An 18,627-nucleotide genomic window follows, 5' to 3' on the forward strand; every position below is an offset into this window, starting at 1 on the left:
TAGTTACTCTCTACATTATTTAGACTCCTTGAGATAGAATGTTTAGCAAAACTTTTGATTCTCAATATTGTTTGTTATATTTATTATTTGTTATTATTGTATATAGTTGTATTTGGTTTAGTTCTGTCTTATTTAGACAAAAAGGGGAGATGTAGGGATAAGTCCCACCCCTTAGGGGGCGTGTTCGCCTCAGGCTAAAGTTTGCCTATAAATTTGGCGAGCGTGCTCCCAGCGCTCGCTTCTGCTTTCCTGGTCTCCGCGGGAACGGTGGTTCTGTAAGTCTATTCCTCCATTAAAGCTGTCTATATTTTGACAATCTGTCTGCATTCACTTATGCCGTTACAGGTTTCAAATGCTCAACCAATCTCTCTCTCTCTCTCTCTCTCTCTCTCTCTCTCTCTCTCTCTCTCTACTGTCTGCTGATCCAGGTGAAGAAACTCTCCACTACCTCTCCAGGACCATGTCTGCCTGCATGCTGCAGTGCTTCCTGCCATGATGATAATGGATCAAACTTTTGAACTGTAAGCCAGTCCCAATTAAATGTTCTTCTTTATAAGAGTTACTGTGGTCATAGTGTCTCTTCACAGCAATAAAACCCTAAGACACTGAGGGTGAGGGAATATCTCATGGAAGCTAGCTAGTTTCTGCCTGTATCTCATGAGGTCCACTTGACTATCTCATTATTATCTGCAAAGCTTCTCTGCTTCTCCTGGCCTCATCATTTTAACCCTAAATTCTTTCTTAATCCTGATGTCTGTTCTCACTGTAATGTATGAACAATCTGTGGTTTTCATCATGGGATCCATTCTCAGACTGCCTACTGACAACTGGCTCCTGTAAACAAAGACTCTGCTTTGGTTTCCCAGCCTCCCAGCCCTGCATAATCACACAGAAACTATATTAATTACAACACTGATTGGCCCATGGCCCAGGCATATTTCTACCTGGCTCTTGCATCTTAAATTAACCCATTTCTGTTAGTCTATAGACTAACATGGTCATGGTGTTATCTCATTTTCTACAGGTCTTGTTTCCTCAGCAGCTGGCTGGCGACTGCTTGACTCCACCTACTCTGTATCTCTGTTCGGATTTCCTGCCTGGCTTTACTCTGCTAAGCCTATGGCCGAAACAGCTTTATTCACCAACCAATAAAAGCAACACATATATAGGACATCCCACATGAGGCTCCTGCTTCATCAGCATCATAAAATGTACCCAAGGATAGCTCAGGGATGTTGTGGGAGTGACTTCATTAACAAAATGGTAAATTCTGCTTAAATTTTTTCTCTTGAGACAGGGTCTTGCTACACCATGCCTGGCTCATGCTGACTTTTTGGTTGGCGTAATCAATGACGAGGCTTATGTATCCAGTCAGTATTTGAGATGTTCACAGTATGGCTGTTAGAAGGATGGTGCCAGTTTGTAAGTGGAGCATATTGACTTTTTTTTTTAATCATTAGCTTCTTTCAATAAGAATGTTTCAGAACATGACCTCGCCGTTCACCCAGGACCCAACTGTTTTGGTATCAGCCCAGATCTCCAGGTAGATGCAAGGCTAGGACTCCCATGTGGAGAGGAATTTTTTTTTTCAAGACAAGGTTTCTCTGTAGTTTTGAAGCCTGTCTTAGAACTAGCTCTTGTAGAGAGCTTGTTATTATAAAATTACTGAATGGCATTAACACTAACATTAGGAATTGTGTAAAAGCAATTGAAATGTCTCTTCTGACCCTGAGACAGCCCAAGCTTGCAGCTGTGCACTGAGCCGACTGCACAGGATAAAAGGATAAAAAGAATTCCTCTCTCAGCTGGGTGGTAGCGCACGCCTTTAATCCCAGCACTTGGGAGGCAGAGGCAGGCAGATCTCTGTGAGTTTGAGGCCAGCCTGGTCTACAGAGCGAATTCCAGGACAGCAAGGGCTATGCAGAGAATCCCTGTTTCAGAAAAAGAAAATCAAATCTAAGAGTACAAAGGTGAACTAGTATCATTGTTCCTAGTACCTCTGGAATTTTGTCTCCTGGATCTCCCATGTAAACAGCAACAGAGGAAGAGTAAAGGCTTAGAGAGTTCAGCCAGGCTGTCCATAGTGCCTACAATAACTTATCCAAATTAATGCTCTGTTCTTTGATGTTAGAAAAAAAAATCTTACCAGAGTAGTACCAAATCATGTGTCACACAGTAAGTCAGCATGGACAGAGAACCTCATTCCTGTTTCACAAACCAATACAATCCGACTAGTGTTTTTGCCTTGTCTGTGTCTTAGCTCCTGTCATCTGGATGGGACTCTGCTGAGAAGTGTTGTTTGTGTGCTAGAAGGACTGGAATTGGGGTCTGGAGAGGTGGTTCAGTAGTTAAGATTACTTGCTGCTTTTGCAGAGCACCCAGGCTCAATGCCCAGTACCAACAGGGTGGCTCACAACCCTCTATGATTCTAGTTCCAGGGGATTCAACACTATCTTCAGGTTACTTTGGGAGCTGTACATGTGTGATACACAGATATACACACAGGTAAAAATTTATACCAATACAACAGAAAAGTAACTCTTTTACAAAAGAACTAGAATTTCCATTTCTCTGCAATTAATTTACCAATTATCAGCCTTGCTTGCAATGAGATGCACTTGCTGTTTCAGGGGTTATGAAGCCCATGACCTTGGCCTTGTATTAGCTTACCGTGGGCTGAACTTAGCAGGTGGTTCAGAACTGAGCCTGCCATTTCTGTGTGGATTTCGGTTTTCGTTTCTAAACACATTATTTAACTGACATGTTTTAGAAATCATCCAGTTTATATGAAGTTTTTCAGTCTTATCAGTCCACATTAGGATGATGTGGTTCTAACGGCTTTATAATGACTTGTTCTTAATAATGAGAGGACATAACCAAGCTAAGAAAAAAAATCAGAATAATAAGAGAGTCATTACAATTTAAAGTAATAACTGAGAAGTAAAAAGGAACGTGGATGGTGCAGTAGGCAGGGTTTTCTACAGAATGATTAAGTATGAGTGGGTGTGTGTGAGGGTGTATGTGTGTGTACACGTGTGTGTGTGCTCCTCCTTCCTCCACCTCCTATAGACATGTGCCACCATGCTCAGGTGAAGGGATTTTTATTAGACACAAAGGGCTGGATAGTCCAACAATGACTGTACTCTGGAGCACTTGAGAATCTTGCAAAAAGTTGGATTCCTCAGCAGTCTCCCTGAGAGTGTCTGGCATTGAGTCCACAGTGGGTGACTGTAAGAACTGGGGCATCATGTCAGCAGCAGTGACTGGTGTGCTTTTTTTAGGAAAGAAGCCAGGTTCCTGAGATACTACTTTTCCTCGTTATATCTGGCCTGTCCTCTGGACAGTGCAAGAAATGCCTCCTAGGTGATTCCAAATCCTGTCAAGCTGTGCCAGTGAGATGGCCCAGGGGATAAGAGCATCTGCTGCACAAGCCTGGCAACCTCAGTTCTGCCTCTAGAACCGACAGTGGAAGGGAAGAACTGACTCTCCTAATTGGCCTTCCCCTGGCTTCCATGTTTGTCAATAATAATAATAATAATAAATTAGCCATTAGCCATAGCGGATGAATGAGCATGAGATTCTTTGCAATAACTGCCATTGGAGGATTGCACACCTGATACCTTATGTATACAAGAACACATTGTGGAAAGTACTTGTGAGGGTTTCTCAGGCCACTTTTAGGAACAGGGTTCATCCTGGGGTTTGATAATTTCCTGGAATAACTCATAGAACTCAAGAGAGCACTATACTTATGATTAGAGTTTAAGTATAGTAGGAAAAACGACAACAAAAGGATAAGGCCAGCCAAAGGAGAGCTCTAGACAGCCACAAGCTCCCCAAATACAAAGTCTCTGTGCTCTCTGAAGAAGGACTTTGCCAGCAGTGCAACTGCATGGTTATCCACTCTTTCATTCCATCCTGCTTTGGTTTTTGTCTTCTCCTTCCTCTGCCTTCCCATGTTAATTCAGTTGTGCTTGGATTACAGGTATGCACCATTACCCTCCATTTATGTGGTGCTGGGGCTTTGTGCATATTTAGGCAAGCAATCTACCAACTGAACTACATCTCCAGTCCCTAATTACTATTGTTGTTCTTAGTGACAGAGTCTTGCTGTGTAGCCCTAGTAGGCTTGCTACTCATGGCCATTCTCCTGCCTCAGACTTTCTAATACTGGAATTTTAGGCTTGTTGTACAATTGGCTTTGAAAGTGGATTCCAAATAACCCAACTTGTTAGCAATCTTTTTATTAGAAGGCAATTTACATTATGACTGGTAATAACCTGTTAATAGCCAGTTTCTATCATTTTAATGTTAATCCAGTCTCTAATCTTTTTAGTGTTTTCCCTTTCATTGATTTCTACTTATGGTGGTGGTCGTTCCTTTTCTGTTGTTCAATTTTCCTCCCTCCCCGTTTTGGTGACAAAAATTTGAAATGTATTCAGCATAACTCTTCTCGTCTCTTTCATTGCATTTAATGGTGCATATGAAAGAAAAGGTGAAAGTCAATATGCTGAATTCATCCTGCGAGCAACCTAAGGTCTTAGTAGAATTACCCTGGCCACAGCCTCCTGACTTCCAGTTGCTGTTTACTTGGTGCTTTATGCTTAACTGTTCCACAAATGGATACAAACAAAAGTCCACATTAGCTGTGATTTGGTTTTGTGCAGGAATACCACTCTCACATCAACTTTGCTTCCCTTGGCATTCATGATCTCAGATCTTGTACTGGGGCCACTTTCCTCCCTCTGAAGTACTTCCTTATAGCCTCTTATTCCGGACTTGTGGTTGCAAACGCTATTTTTTGTTCCTCCAAGTGTGTCTTTATTGTGTCCACGTGATTGAAGACAGCACTAAGGGGTTTTCAGCTTTCATCAAGAGCTCTAAAGATTCTCTTTCTGTTCTGGCTTCTATTTTTGTGACTGAAAAGGTCTTTTCTTAACTTATCTTCACAAGGAGATGACCAGATTGTTCTCCCTAACTACTAAAAATTTTTTATACTTAAATCTATTGAGGAGTAATTCGTATAGAATGAAATGTGCATTTTTGTGTTTGTGATAAGGGTTTCACTATGTAGCTCAAGCTAGCCTTGAACTTGAAATGCTCCTTCCTTAGCTCCTAAGTGTGAGGTTACAGTCATGCACCACCACATCTGGCTGAACATTTCCATATAATCATGATTGGATGAGCTTGGCAGTTTTATAGGTACTTGTGACTGATGACAATATAATATGTTTCATGATGACATCTCCCCCTTTATTCCTTTGCAACAACCTTCCTCACTTGTAACCCTAGCAACCAAGATCTGCTTCCTGTCACCACGGATGACTTAAATAAATGGATGTGTAGTATGTACTCTTTTGATATTTGGCTGTCGCTATGATAGCTGTGACCTCTACCTATGCTGTGTGCATTAGTGGTTTGGTCCAATGACTGCTAAGTGATGCTCCAATATATGTACAAATCACTGATTGCCAATACACTGGATAGAAGCCATTGCACATGGCAGTGTTGTCAAAAAATATTTCATGTGCATGTTTTCATTTCTCTTGGATAAAGAAAAGAATTGGTAAATTACAAGTTAAGGACACTCACCACCTTACTGGAAATGGACCCTAGTGTCACACACATGCCAAGCAACTGTTCTACAACTGAGCTATGGATCTCTAGCAAGTCTATTTTTACTTGAGAAAAAGGCTAAACTTTTTCACAAAGGAGCTTTAATATCTGCTATCAGTGCATGTGTTACAGTTGGCTACACCCAAAAAGCCTATTTTGTCTTTCTAGTTTTAAACATCCTTGTGAATGCATATTAGAATTTAAATGTGATATTAATTGATCACATTGACTAATGATACATTTTCATGTGCTTATTGGCCATATACCTTCTTCTATGAGGTGCCTGTTTATCTTTTTTTTTTCCTTCTCTATGTAGAACAGGCTGGTCTTAAACTTAGAGATCAGCCTGCCTTAATTCCTGAGTGCTGGAATGATCCACCATCATGCCCAGCTCTGTTTATCTTTTTCCATTTGAAAAGAGTGCATTGTTTGTGTTCTTGTAATATACTTTCTTCCTCCTCCTCCTGTTCTTGTAAAAGATTTTAAAAATGTGTATGTGTGAATATTTCTGTGTATGTGCACGAGTACAGATGCCTGCAGAGGCCAGAAGAGGGTATCCAATATCCTGAAACTGGAGTTCCAGGCAGTTGTAAGCCACCAACATGGGTTGTGGGAACCAAACGAGTCATTTGCAAGAGCAATACCTGCTCAAAACTGTTTAAGCTTCTCTCCAGCTCCTTAGCTCGATTTCTTGTCTTTATTTCTGTGCTTTGAGGCAGGCTCTTAGTTAGGTGACACACATAGTTCTTCCTTTGCTTGGTTAGATATCTTTTTTAATTAATAGCGGTCTTTTTAGAGCAGAAGTTTTAAGTTTTTAGAAAACCTACTTTTCAATTTTCTTCTACAGTTTACTTTTTTTTATTTCATTAAAAAATTTTAGTCAAGCGAGGGGTGCGTCCACCCACTGAGACGGTGTGAATGATCTAATGGGAGCTCACCAAGGCCAGCTGGACTGGGACTGATGAAGCATGTGATCAAACCGGACTCTCTGAATGTGGCTGACAACGGGAGCTGCCTGAGAAGCCAATGATATTGGCACTGGGTTTTGATTCTACTGCATGTACTGGCTTTTTGGGGGACTAGTTTGTTTGGATGCTCACCTTCCTAGACCTGGATGGAGGGGGAGGGCCTTGGACTTCCCACAGGACAGGGTACCCTGACTTCTCTTAGGACTGGAGAGGGAGGGGGAGTGAGAGTGGGGGGAGTGGGAGGGAAATGGGAGGAGGCGGAAATTTTTAATAATTAAATAATAAAAAAAAAGAAAAAAATTTAGTCAAACCAAATGCCATGAAGATTTTTCTCCTAGAGCACTAGTTCTCAACCTTCCTAATGCTGCAACTCTTTAATTCTTCATGTTTTGGTGACTCCCAACCATAAAATTATTTTTGTTGCTACTTCATAACTGCAATTTTGTTGTTGTGAATCATCATGTAAATATCGGTGCTTTCTGATGGTCTTAGACAACCCCTGTGAAAAGGTTGTTTGAGCTCCCAAAAGAGGTCATGACCCACAGGTTGAGAAACTCTGTTCAAGACTATTGCCACACCAGTGTTCATGTAAAGGTATATAATACACAGGCTGTTGATTGTTGTGGGGTTATCAAGAGGGTTGGGGTGGGGCTTTTCAGGATGGATATGTAGTCATTTTAAACCATCAATAGATGAGATTAAAGCTACATTTATTTTTTTGCACTGATACTGAGGACTGAATCCAGGTCTTACATATTCTAATTAAGTGATCTACTGACTAGCTAAGCCTCCAACCTTTGTACAGTTGCAGGCTTTGAGAAATGCACAGTCATGTATGGGAGGCCACAGAGCCAGTTCTTTATAATCTGTTTCTTATCACCTCACCACCTGACAACCACTGACTGGTTTTCCACTTCTACAGTCTTACTTTTCCAGAACACATATGAACTATGAAGTGCTCAGCCTTCTGAAGGTGTAGCAAAATGCATTTAAAATCCATCCACGTTGCTGTGTGAATCAACAGTTCATTCATCATTCTGGAGTTGTAGTCCATTACATGAACGTATCAATTCATCTAGTCACCTACTGAAGGAAGATTATTATTATTTCTGATACAGATAAGCCTGGTACAAGCACTCACATGCAAGTTATAAACACCCACACAGGTTTTTCTGTGAACACAAGTCTTTAGTTTTCTTGGGTAAATAAATAGGAGAGGCATTCTGAATTGTATAATAAGTGTACTTTAAAATATCTGCTGTCTGTATGCTCTGGCAGTGCATGGAAGCCAGAGAATAAGCTGTAGAAGTCAGTTCTTTCTTTCTTTCTTTCTTTCTACTATGTGAGTTCTGGGAATTAAACTCAGGTTGTCAGGTTTAGTGCATTTACTTGCTGGGGCATCTCACTGGTCAGATAAATGTACTTTTACTTTTTAAAGAACTGCCAGGCTTTCCCAAAGTAGCTGCAAAAATTTTTTTTACGTTCATTAGCAACTTTAAGGAGCGTTTATTTTGGGTTCAGCTTTGTGGGGGTGAGTACGGTCAACCTGGTTGCAGGGGCATCATGGCAGGAGTGATTCAGTGGAAGCTTGCTGCCTAACTTACTCATACCTTGGCTGATTAGAAATTAGAGGTTGGTCTGAATGAGGGTGGGCTATGACCTTCAAAGGCCTATCCCTACTGTCCTACTTCTGCCAACAAGGCTTCAACTTTAAAGGTTCCACATCCTTGAAATAGCACCTTCAGATGGAATCAAGTGTTTAAACACATGGGGTACATTTCACTTGCAAATTATGGTACTGGTTTCTGTGCAGAGATGGTTCCCAATTTCTCTAGTGGTAACGTTTATGAGATATGTGCTTTGGTTTGCTGGTAGTTATTTCCTTTGTCCACTCTTTACCTGGGTTTTGGCTTTTCTTCCTGCTGCATTCTTGACAGAATCAGCCTCTCATGACTTCCAACTGAATTCATCAGTTACTTGCACTAGGCTTTTCCTCCTAATTTTCTATTTTCTTGAGGCAAGGTTTAACTGTAAATTCCTAGCTGGCCTGGAACTTGCTATATAGACCAGGCTGGCCATTCACTTGACAATCTTCTGCCTCTGCCTCTCAGGGGCTGGTATTATAGGTGTGTGTCACCCTGCCCACATGCCCAGTCTTTGACACTTGTTTAAAAATCATCTGTCTTCTTTTGGTCGTAGGGATGAAGCCACAGCCTTACACATGCTAGACCAGTGCTTTATCACTGAGTCATACCCCTAGCCCTTTACCACTTGACATTTGTTATTTCCATGGAGGAAGAGGGGAGAGGGGAAGTCCACTGGTGATGGCCAGGCTTGATCATCTCAGGCAGCAGTCTTGAGGCTGTTCTCAATGTAGAACTCAGAGGAAACTCCAACAGAGGTCCTCTGAAATGTTGGATCATCTGGGCTATCCGCACTTTTTTTTTAATTTTTTTTTTTTTGGTTTTTCGAGACAGGGTTTCTCTGCGGCTTTGGAGCCTGTCCTGGAACTAGCTCTGTAGACCAGGCTGGTCTCGAACTCACAGAGATCCGCCTGCCTCTGCCTCCTGAGTGCTGGGATTAAAGGCGTGCACCACCATTGCCCGGCTGGGCTATCCGCTCTTATCAGAGATTTCTTAGGGGGTCTTCCTTAATCAAACCTAATTTTTATTAGCTCAGAATGAATCTACAGTCCCTCATTTCCTGTGGAAACAAAAGCAAAACCTGTTCTCCAAAGTAACATATCATTTGACTTAAATTTTGAGGTCATGGAATTTTCAAAATAGAGATGTTGGATTAATCCACAAGCAGCTATTGCTCTTTCCTCAGCCATCAAACAATTTAAAGACAACACAATCACAATAGCATACAGTACTCAGATTCTCTGTGTGTCTTTACGTGACTTTATTTTAAACTCTATTTTTATTTTCAATTTTTGGTTTTTTGAGACAGGGTTTCTTTGTGTATCTTTGGCTATCCTGAAACTCACTCTGTAGACCAACAAGGCAGTCCTTGAACTCAGGGAGATCTGCCTGCCTCTGCCTCCCAAGTGCTGGGATTAAAGGTGTGTGCCACCACACCCAACTACTCTCTCTCTCTCTCTCTCTCTCTCTCTCTCTCTCTCTCTCTCGGACTCTTTCCTTTTTCTTTTCTCTTTCAAGCCTACATATATTTTTAAACACACTGTAAAACATTTAGAGGTTTTTTTTGTCTGAATCTATCTTTACTGTATATCTTTCTTTCTTCTGATCACATGAGTCTTTAATTTGCTAAGCAATAGGGCTAGGATTCTTTAGTTTTGTGAGAGTCTAGCTTCATGGCAGAGGCACTGGCAGGAGCCATGTACACTGTCACAATTCTATGGAGTTTCAAGGCCCTGCCACCACTAAGAAGCATTATGTCTGCTATTTATCAACACCATCTAAGTGTTTTGTGGCTGGGCCTCTTAAATGAGCTGCAAGGTTTTTGCAGCTAAAGCTGAGTCAAGAAGCCTCTCTTAAATGAAACATGCTTTCCTTTAGCAAACAGAGCCCACCCGAGAAAATGCTGCTACCAAGAAATCATGCTTAACTCTGTTCTTTTGTGTCTAGAATTACTTCCCAAGTTCTCTCAGGTTTTATGTGGATGTAGTTGCTCGTGTTGGTGGCATTTGTAGATGGAGACTGCTTGTTTGTTTCCAGCCCCACCTCCCACCCCCAACCTGAAATATGTTGGCTGAGATGATCAGGCCTCAGAGAATATTCCAGTCGAGAACTGACAATAATCCTAAATTTTCTTTAGGTCCCCATAAGATTATCAGTGCTCCCAATCAGCAGGAAGTATCCTAGAAAACTATGCCAACATTCCCAAAAACTGCATTATGGATGTTTGTCTTTTTTTTTTTAGAGTGTTGGTTACAAGTTGTTATGCATAATGATCAGAAAAAAAGCTAAACAAAGGAGATTAGATTTAGAGTTCTAGTTTTGAAAAGAAAGGGGAAGTACTGTGGGACAGTTTTCTTGTACCCTGTAAAGATTTGTCACTTGTATTGGTTAATAAAGTGCTGATTGGTCAGTAGCCAGGCAGGAAGTATAGGCGGGGCAACCAGAACAGGAGAATTCTGGGAAGAGGTAAGGCTTAGGCTCAGTCTATAGCTGTCACCCAAATGGAAAGGAAGCAAGATGAGAATGCCTCACTGATAAAAGGTACCAAGGCATGTGGCTAACACAAACAAGTATTATGGGTTAATTTAAGATGTAGGAGTTAGTAAATAAGAAGCCTAAGCTACTGGCCAAGAAGTGCTGTAATTAATATAGTTTCTGTGTAATTATTTCGGGTCTGGGTAGGAAAGGAACAAATAGTTTCTGCTTACACAGGTGTCTCTAACCCAAGACATTCAGTTACTTGGTTACTTTGAAACCTAGACTCTCTTGGATCAAGGGAATGATACTTTTTCCCAATTGTAAACTCTGTCTGAGTGCTGGAATTAAAGGAGTGGGCCATTACTCTGCCCTCCCCCCCTGGCAATTATGAATCTTTTTAAAAAGTCTTTCTCAAGATAGCCACTGAAACCATCTTGTAAAAACCTGAGTTGAGCATCCCATCTTGCACAGTGCAATTAGTGACAGGTAACAAGGGGTTCAAGCTGTTTAGATATGAATTTATAAACGTGCTTTCTGACAGAAACTTAGTTACTCAATGAGGCGACTGGTTAGGCTTACTTTTATCGGGCAAAGACTTCATGAGGTTAAATTAAGTTGTTTTTTTTTTAAATTGTTTTCTTCTGGGGCTTTCTGTTTGCTTGTTTTTTGAGTCAAGGTTTCTCTGTAGCTATGGAGCCTGTCCTGGAACTAGCTTTTGTAGACCAGGCTGGTCTCAAACTCATAAATTGCCTCTGTCTCCTGAGTGCTGGGATTAAAGGCGTGTCACCACCCTGATCTTGTTTCTTAAATGAACATCATTTATCGACTGCTTATAAATTTATTTATCACCTCCAATATTTTATGAGGAAAAACTTAAGTTGAATTTTATAGGACACATTCTTTCAGCCCCCATGACTTCGAGTGACACTTGCCTCTCCGGGTCTGCAAAGCTCAAGTGACCGGCCTCCATCCCGGCCTCTCCAGGAGGGCACCTAAACTGCCCCTCGGCCTTGCTGGCTACCGTCTGCCCCGAAACCTCCTCTTCTAAGGCGTCGGGCCTGGGCGCTTCCTGGGATGGGAGGCTATGGTACCTAGCTACTGGCGCCCCAGGTCCCCACACCGCAACACACCTCAGCCCCTTTCCCTAAGCTCCACACGTTCACCGTCTCTGCAGGCTCGCGTTAACGTGAGTGCGCGTGCGCGCCGCCGGCGTTCCCGCGCCCCATCCCTGGTCGCGCGAAAGCCAGGCTCGTCCGTTACTGCCGGGGGCCGCGCTCTGGCTCCACTTGCGACGGCGGCCCGGCCGTCGTAAAGCGCCGCCGTGCCGACTGCTGCAAGGAGACTGAAGTCAGCCTCCGGTTTGACTTACGGCGTGAGGCCGTCCCCATTCCTCCCGCTGAGATCCTAGCGCTTCTCGCCCGGCGGAAGCCGTCTCCCTTAGCGCGCGCCGCCGTGCACTCCCGGGCGGCCGGGCTCCCGGGACCTGGGCGGCCGCCCGCCGCCAGCCGGCTCTTCCGCCCGCCTTCCTCCCGGCGTGCACCGCGGCGCGGCCATGTTGCCGTAGTGTTGTTTTCTTCCTGCGGAGGCGAGGGGCCGCTGCGAACCGCGACGCGCGGGCCTCGCCTCTGCTCGCTCGCGGGCGCCGGCCCTCGCCGCTCCCCCGCCTCCCCGGCCCGCACCAGCGCCGTCGGCCCGCCAGAGGCTCGGGGGACGGCTGAAGGCCGGTCCGGGGACCACCATGGCGGCCGCCTTGGGCGCGGGCGGAGGAGCAGGCGCTGGAGGTACGTGGGCCGCGGCTGGCGCCGTGGGCCGGGCAGCCTTTGTGTAGGGCCTTCGGGTCGCCCCGTCCCAGCCGGAGCCGTCCTGGGCCTGCCTGTGCCGATCGGGCCGGGAGCTCAGAGCGTTAGGCCCGCGGGGGCGCCGTGAGGTCGGCGGCAGGCCCGGGACGGGGTCGGGGGTCGGGCGGCCCTGGCCATTTCCAGTCTTCGTGCAAGATTCTCCCTGGGCAGCGGCAAGCAGCCCAGTCAGAATGCAAGAGACATTCCGCGGCTTATTTAAATAAACCCATTATCATCTGAGGAAATCATGAGTGCTTTGCTGTGTGCTTGAAAGAGATTAATACAGGGGTACAGAGGTTTAGTTACGGAACCAGTTTCTTGAGTAAACGTTTTGCAATCGTAAACGGTATGGAAAGACTAACCAGTTTTAAGTAAAGCCACATTTTGTCGAATGAGAGTGTCTTAGAATAATGTGAACAGTATTTAAAAATGACGTTTCAGGACTTGGATTAAAGGAGACCCTTGGATACTTGAACTATTCTGCATATTCCAGAGGCGTTTTGTGATGCTTCCAGGTGGGCGGGCATATTAAACCAACCCTGCTTAGGGATTCTGGCCCAAATACCAACGTATTTGTAAGATAAACGCAAAAATAAAACGGCAGAGGCTACATGCCAGAATGTCGTTTGTGGGGAGGATGTTGGGCGGTCTATGTCATTGTCAGCTTACATGGATAATTCTTTTTTTTAAAAATCATATGGATCTGAGGCTTTCTATTTAAATGTTTAAATACATTTTATCTGTCTTACTTGATCAGAGAAGGTAAAAATTAAAAGTTTTATATGTGAGTCGCAGTGTTATGGAAGCCCTTAGGTCAAAGCTGTTTTTATTGAATTTAATTTTCCATTTGCTTTTAACTAATGTGCGTTGTGATCTTCCAGACGCTTTGTGGAATATAAAGACATGCCACTGATGATATTTAGGGACTGTGTGCTTGTATGTTCTTTTAAGTTTCTCATTAAGAATTTTTAAGATAGTAAATACAGGTCAATAGCCATATAAACAAGATTTTGGGGCTATATATTAAGTTTTAGGCCAGAAACTTTAAGGGTTGTAATTTGAGAGGGCTAGGTAGGTTTTCCGGAAGTTTGGAATTTTTCTTTCTTTTTTTTTTTTTTTATGGAGCTAGCGTTCGCATTGCTTAGACCCGAGCGTTGTGTATGAGTTGGTCCCTGGTACTCACCAGCCCTGGCAGTCCTGGAACTGCCTGTGCTCCTCACTCCCATGTGCTCTGCTTATAGGGCTGTGTCCTGATTCAGCAGGTTCAGGCTCCTAAGGGAGAAGGCCTTACTGGAGAAATCCTTGACTTATATTTTTTCCCCATCTCTGAGCCTCCCTTTCCATCTAATAGTACTTGTGTTTTCTCTTGAACATTTAAATTAATCTGTAATTTTCAATTTTCCCCCTTTTGAATAACTTATAAGACCTGTGAGAAACATGTCTGCCTGCATTGCAGGCACTCTAAGTTCCTGGCCCATAGCATGTGTTCAACAAATACCTGACAAATGAATTAGAGATTGAAATGTTTCCTTAGTAAATCTGGAAAAAAATTTCTGTGTCCTTACTTTTGTCCATCAGATCCATGTTTGCTGTATAACCAACAAAACCATTACATTGGAAATATTTGCATTGTAGATAGTATCTTTATATCTAGATTGCTTACTTTATACCTCTAAATTAGCATATTACCCAGCGTAGTGGCTTTCTGGCTTTTTCTAGTTACAGCTCACATTGCCATTGACATCGTGATATAGTACTTGTACAAACTTGATGGCTAGTTCTAGTGGGCACTGTGTACCAAGCTCTCAGTTTCTGTTTCATTACATTAAAAGGTGGTGTACCTGGTTTGGGCTTTTAATCCCAACACATGGAAAATCGAGGTGGAGTTTGAGTCCAGCCTGGATTGCATAGTGAGAATCTTTCTTTGCCCTCTCCCTCAACAAAATCTGATTGTAGCGTAATCTGACTTCGTTATTAAACTAAATCCATTAAATATTCCAGAATTGTCAGTTAAAAATCATTTCGTGTATTGTAAGTAGTTGATGTTTTTTGGGGTCAGTTGGTGGGGGTGGTGATGGTGATATTTTCAGTGTTTATAATGGAGCCAGAAACTAATAGAATCTCTAGATGGCCAAAATAGATAATGACAGAAGTGCAGTTATGTCGGTGTGAAACTTGGGTGCTTATAGGTATACAGAATGCTCTTAACTTTAGTACTTCTGTAAAGATATTTGCTGTTGCAAGTAAGGGCGGGATAAGCATGAGGGCCTTGCTGGTAAAGACAATATACCTTACTGGTAAAGAGAATATTGGACATTGGAGGTTAGCATGAATGCAGAAGTAGGCTTTAAGGACACATATTGTAGAGCAAATATTACATTTCAAGATCTAGTGCTTACTTTGTAGTATAAAATACAAAATCAAAATGAAAAGTTGGAACATAAATTTTAGCAACATTCCTTCCAGCTGATTTGTATGTTAAGACCTAACAGTTCATAAAACAGTTCATGAACGTTATAATCAGTGTCTTGTCTCACAATGTGACAGTATTCTTGGACCTTAAATATACTAATTCTGTAGGTGAGGAAAATGAAATGTGCTTGTAAAAATTTTTTTTCTTGGGTTGATCTTACTGAAGAAAAAGATTGAATTAGGAATTTTCAGACATAACTACTAGTAGTAGAATAATGAGCCCAGCATCAACATTTTGATGTTCTTTGACTCAACAGAACTTACTTTTTTTTATTGTTTTTCGGCAGTCTTTCTGTATAGCCCTGGCTGTCCTCTATATGTGTCCTCATTATATAGAGCATACTCACCATGAACTCAACAGAGATCTCTGCCTCTGCCTTTAAGTGCTTGATCTATGACTTACATATGTCCCAGTACCAAATATGGCTCAAAATTGAATTTAATGGGTTGTCAAGATGGTTCACTGGGCAAAGGCACTTGATGCCAACTCTAACAATATGAGTTCCACTCCTGGAACTCACCTGGTGGAAGGAGAGAACTGACTCCCAAGTTGTTCTGTGGCTTCCTCATGTGTGTGGTGTCATGCACCCACAGTAAAGAAGTAAACTTAAAGAGTGAATCTAAGCATCTAACCTCTGAAACAGCCCAGCTCACTGTAAATGTGCTCAGAAGGCAGTATTGACAGCGCATGCTATCAGCGTGAGAGATGCTGAGAATTCCTAGTTCCTGACCATGCTCCCTTTGGGTAGGAGGTCTGTGGAATACATTAATTTCTGTGTGCTGATTGTTAGGTGGTGTGTGACAGCTTAATTTTCAGCATTTTTAAACCCCTTTTTTTAAAGATTAATTTTTTTATGTGTATGGATGTTTTGCCTGCATTTGTGAGGAGTCTTGAAGCCCTAGGGCATCAGACTTCCTAGAATTGAAGTTATGGACAGACTTATGTGAGCCACCATGTAAGTGCTATGAACTGAACCTGGATTTTCTAGAAGAGCAGCCCTTAATTGCTGAGTCATCTCTTTAGCTCCCTTTTAAAATGTTTCATCAAAAATTGGGGAGTGGAGAGGACTCTAGTGTTCTTGTTGTGTAGGCCTGCTAGTGGAAAAGGATCTTCAGGTTTGTTTCTCTGATATAAACTTGGGAAATTTTAAATTTTATTTATTTATGAGACAGTATATTGTGTAGCTCTGCCTGGCCTCTTGAAATCAGAGGTCTGCCTGCCTCTGCCTTCCAGGTACTGGCATTAAAGGCATGTGTGTCATCATGCCCAGTTATTTTTTAAGATTGCTTTTTAATTGTGTTTGTATGTATGTGTGCATGTGTGTGCGTGTGCGTGTGTGTGTGTGTGTGTGTGTGTGTGCGCGCGCATATGCATGGAACTGTAGGTGTCAATGAAGGCCAAAGGTTTTGGATCCCCCTGAAGCAAATTACAGGTGGTTGCAGGCTGCCCAGTGTGGGTAGTGAGAATCAAATTCCACTCCTCTGCATGAGCAATGAACTCTTAATTGCTAAACCATCTCTTCAGCCCCTCCAGCCTAATTAGCTTTTGAAGGATAGTTTATCAGATGCAGAATTTCTGCTTTGCAGTCTTTCCTCTTTTTTTTCTGCACGTTAAGTATTTCATCTTACTGCATTCTGGGCTTTGGCTTCTGATTAGAAATAGACAAATATAATCAAGGATCCATTGTATGTGAGGAGTCATTTCATGAGGATTTCAGATCCTTCTTTGGCTTTGGTTTTGAGAGAGTTTGGTCTTATGTATATGATTGTTGGTATGGATTTAAGTTATTCCTGCTGGAGTTCACTGAGTTCCTAGGGTGTGTAGGTTCATATCTTTCATCAAATTTGGAAATTTGGGGCCATTTCTTCAGATCTTTTTTACTTTGTCTTCTCTGTCATTCTTCAGTGCATGTTCTGATACTCTGGATGGCGTTTTTAGGTTCTCTTAGTCTTTCTTCAGTTTTATTTTAATAATTATTTTTCCTTTGGATTATAATTTTAGTACTTTTTTATGATTCAGTTTTGGGATTGAAAACAGGTCATATTGAATATTACAATGAGGTAGTCTGGGGAATTTTATTATGTATCTGTTCCCCTGGCTGCTTATTACTTGTGATTTGTCTGGTTTTTAAATAACTTTTCCAAACTGATTTCACAGAGACTGCTCTTTTTATCTAGTTACTTAAGTCTCCACCTGTCATCTTAGTGTTCAGCCAGCGAACTGACATATTTTCTTATATTCCTGGAAACTAAAATAATAAAAAGCGTACCCTGGTTTTTTAAATTGGCTGAAATAATTCAGTGTTCATTAGGCCATGCAGGACTCTGCCTTACTCCACCTCCTGCTTACCCAGAGCCCAGTCAGCAGCTAGAGATGTAAATCTGGATTCTCTCAGGTGTTGTCTGAGAGCTGAGAGTGTATCTGGACCTAGACACACATGAGGTGCTCTTTGAAACCTTTTCCTTACCCTCTGCCTCCTCTTTTCCAGGCGTTTTGGTGTGTGCACTGTTTCCTTTGTCTACAGTTGGTCACAGTTGCTTTGGACCACTACTGCCTAGATTGCTACTTTAGCTCTGAGCTCCAAGAGGGTAAAACAAAGGCAGCTTCTCCGTTTACCCCAGAGATCCAATGGGCAGGTCTCAGTGCATAGTCAGATGCTTTGAGGGTGTGAACCAGGCACTCTTAGCCTTAGAAAGCCCTTGGGACATTGTGTACCCTGTTGCTGCTGGACTGGGGAATGGGTTTGCTGTTCTGGTGAGGGAATTCACAGCACTCTGTGCTGCAGCTTAGCAGCTGTTTTCTTTTTTTAAGCTCCCAAGTTTTTGCAAGTTTTTTATTTTATTTTATTTTTATATTTTTAAAATAAGATTCCAAGGTTCAAGGAAGGTTGATTCTGGCAGTTTGTAGTTTTTGTCAGTTTAATGTTGCATCATTGGCCAGACAGGTTCAGCACTGTCTTTAGCAAGTTAGAAGAATTTTACAGTGACTATAAGGTGTGTTTGTCACTCCCCCATGTGTGTTATATATGTATTCATGTGAGTGTATACTTGTGTCATGTGTGTGGAGGACAGTGTTTAATGCATCACTCGCCACCTTTTTTGAGACAGAATCTCACTGAACATGGAACTCATCCACTTGACTGAGCTAGCTAGAGCTCCAGGGATTTCCCCGTCTATGCCCCATCCAATCCTAGCATTGGGGTTACAGATTCAAAAGCTTCTGGTCCAGTTTTATGTGGGTACCAGGGATCTGAACAAAGTCTTTATGTTTGTGTGGTAGACTTCATCATCTGAGACATCTTCCCAGTTCTTGAGTATAGTTTTTCAGATAGATATGGAAAATGACCACCTTAGAAGGTAATCCTGTGAACATGTAAGCTACTTTAAAGGGTGCTTTTTCGGTTGTGTGATTACAGATCAGCTCTGGCCTTGTAACTGGACTGCTGTCCTAGACAATAGTGCTGCATTCCGGTAAATATTTGCTTACAAAATGTGCTTTTGCTAAATTTATATAAACATGTATCAGCTGCTACTTGTCCCATGGCCAAAGTTCGCTGATTTGTAGATTGACAATTACTAGACCCCCTGCCTCAAGCTAACCCAGTGGTCTAA

The 18,627-nt window shown here is 42.4% G+C and overlaps 1 protein-coding gene across 4 annotated transcripts in view; it reads left to right on the forward strand.

Annotated features, from left to right (window-relative positions):
- The first annotated feature begins 12,177 nt into the window (after positions 1 to 12,177).
- Positions 12,178 to 18,627, forward strand: part of Rbm33 (RNA binding motif protein 33) — a 116,202-nt gene continuing 109,752 nt past the window's right edge. For 2 of the 4 annotated variants that reach the window (XM_050119914.1, XM_050119915.1), the window contains exon 1: positions 12,184 to 12,486. In XM_050119914.1, coding sequence (XP_049975871.1) covers positions 12,444 to 12,486 — 43 coding nt within the window. In that variant the 5' untranslated portion in view covers positions 12,184 to 12,443. Of the gene's footprint in view, positions 12,487 to 18,627 lie in introns of all 4 variants that reach the window. The other 2 variants (XM_050119913.1, XM_050119912.1) reach the window with 2 other exon arrangements.

The sequence above is a fragment of the Alexandromys fortis genome, unplaced genomic scaffold (assembly GCF_014885135.2).
Source record: "Alexandromys fortis isolate MF-2015 unplaced genomic scaffold, M_Fortis_MF-2015_v1.1 scaffold_177, whole genome shotgun sequence".
Lineage (NCBI taxonomy): Eukaryota > Metazoa > Chordata > Mammalia > Rodentia > Cricetidae > Alexandromys > Alexandromys fortis.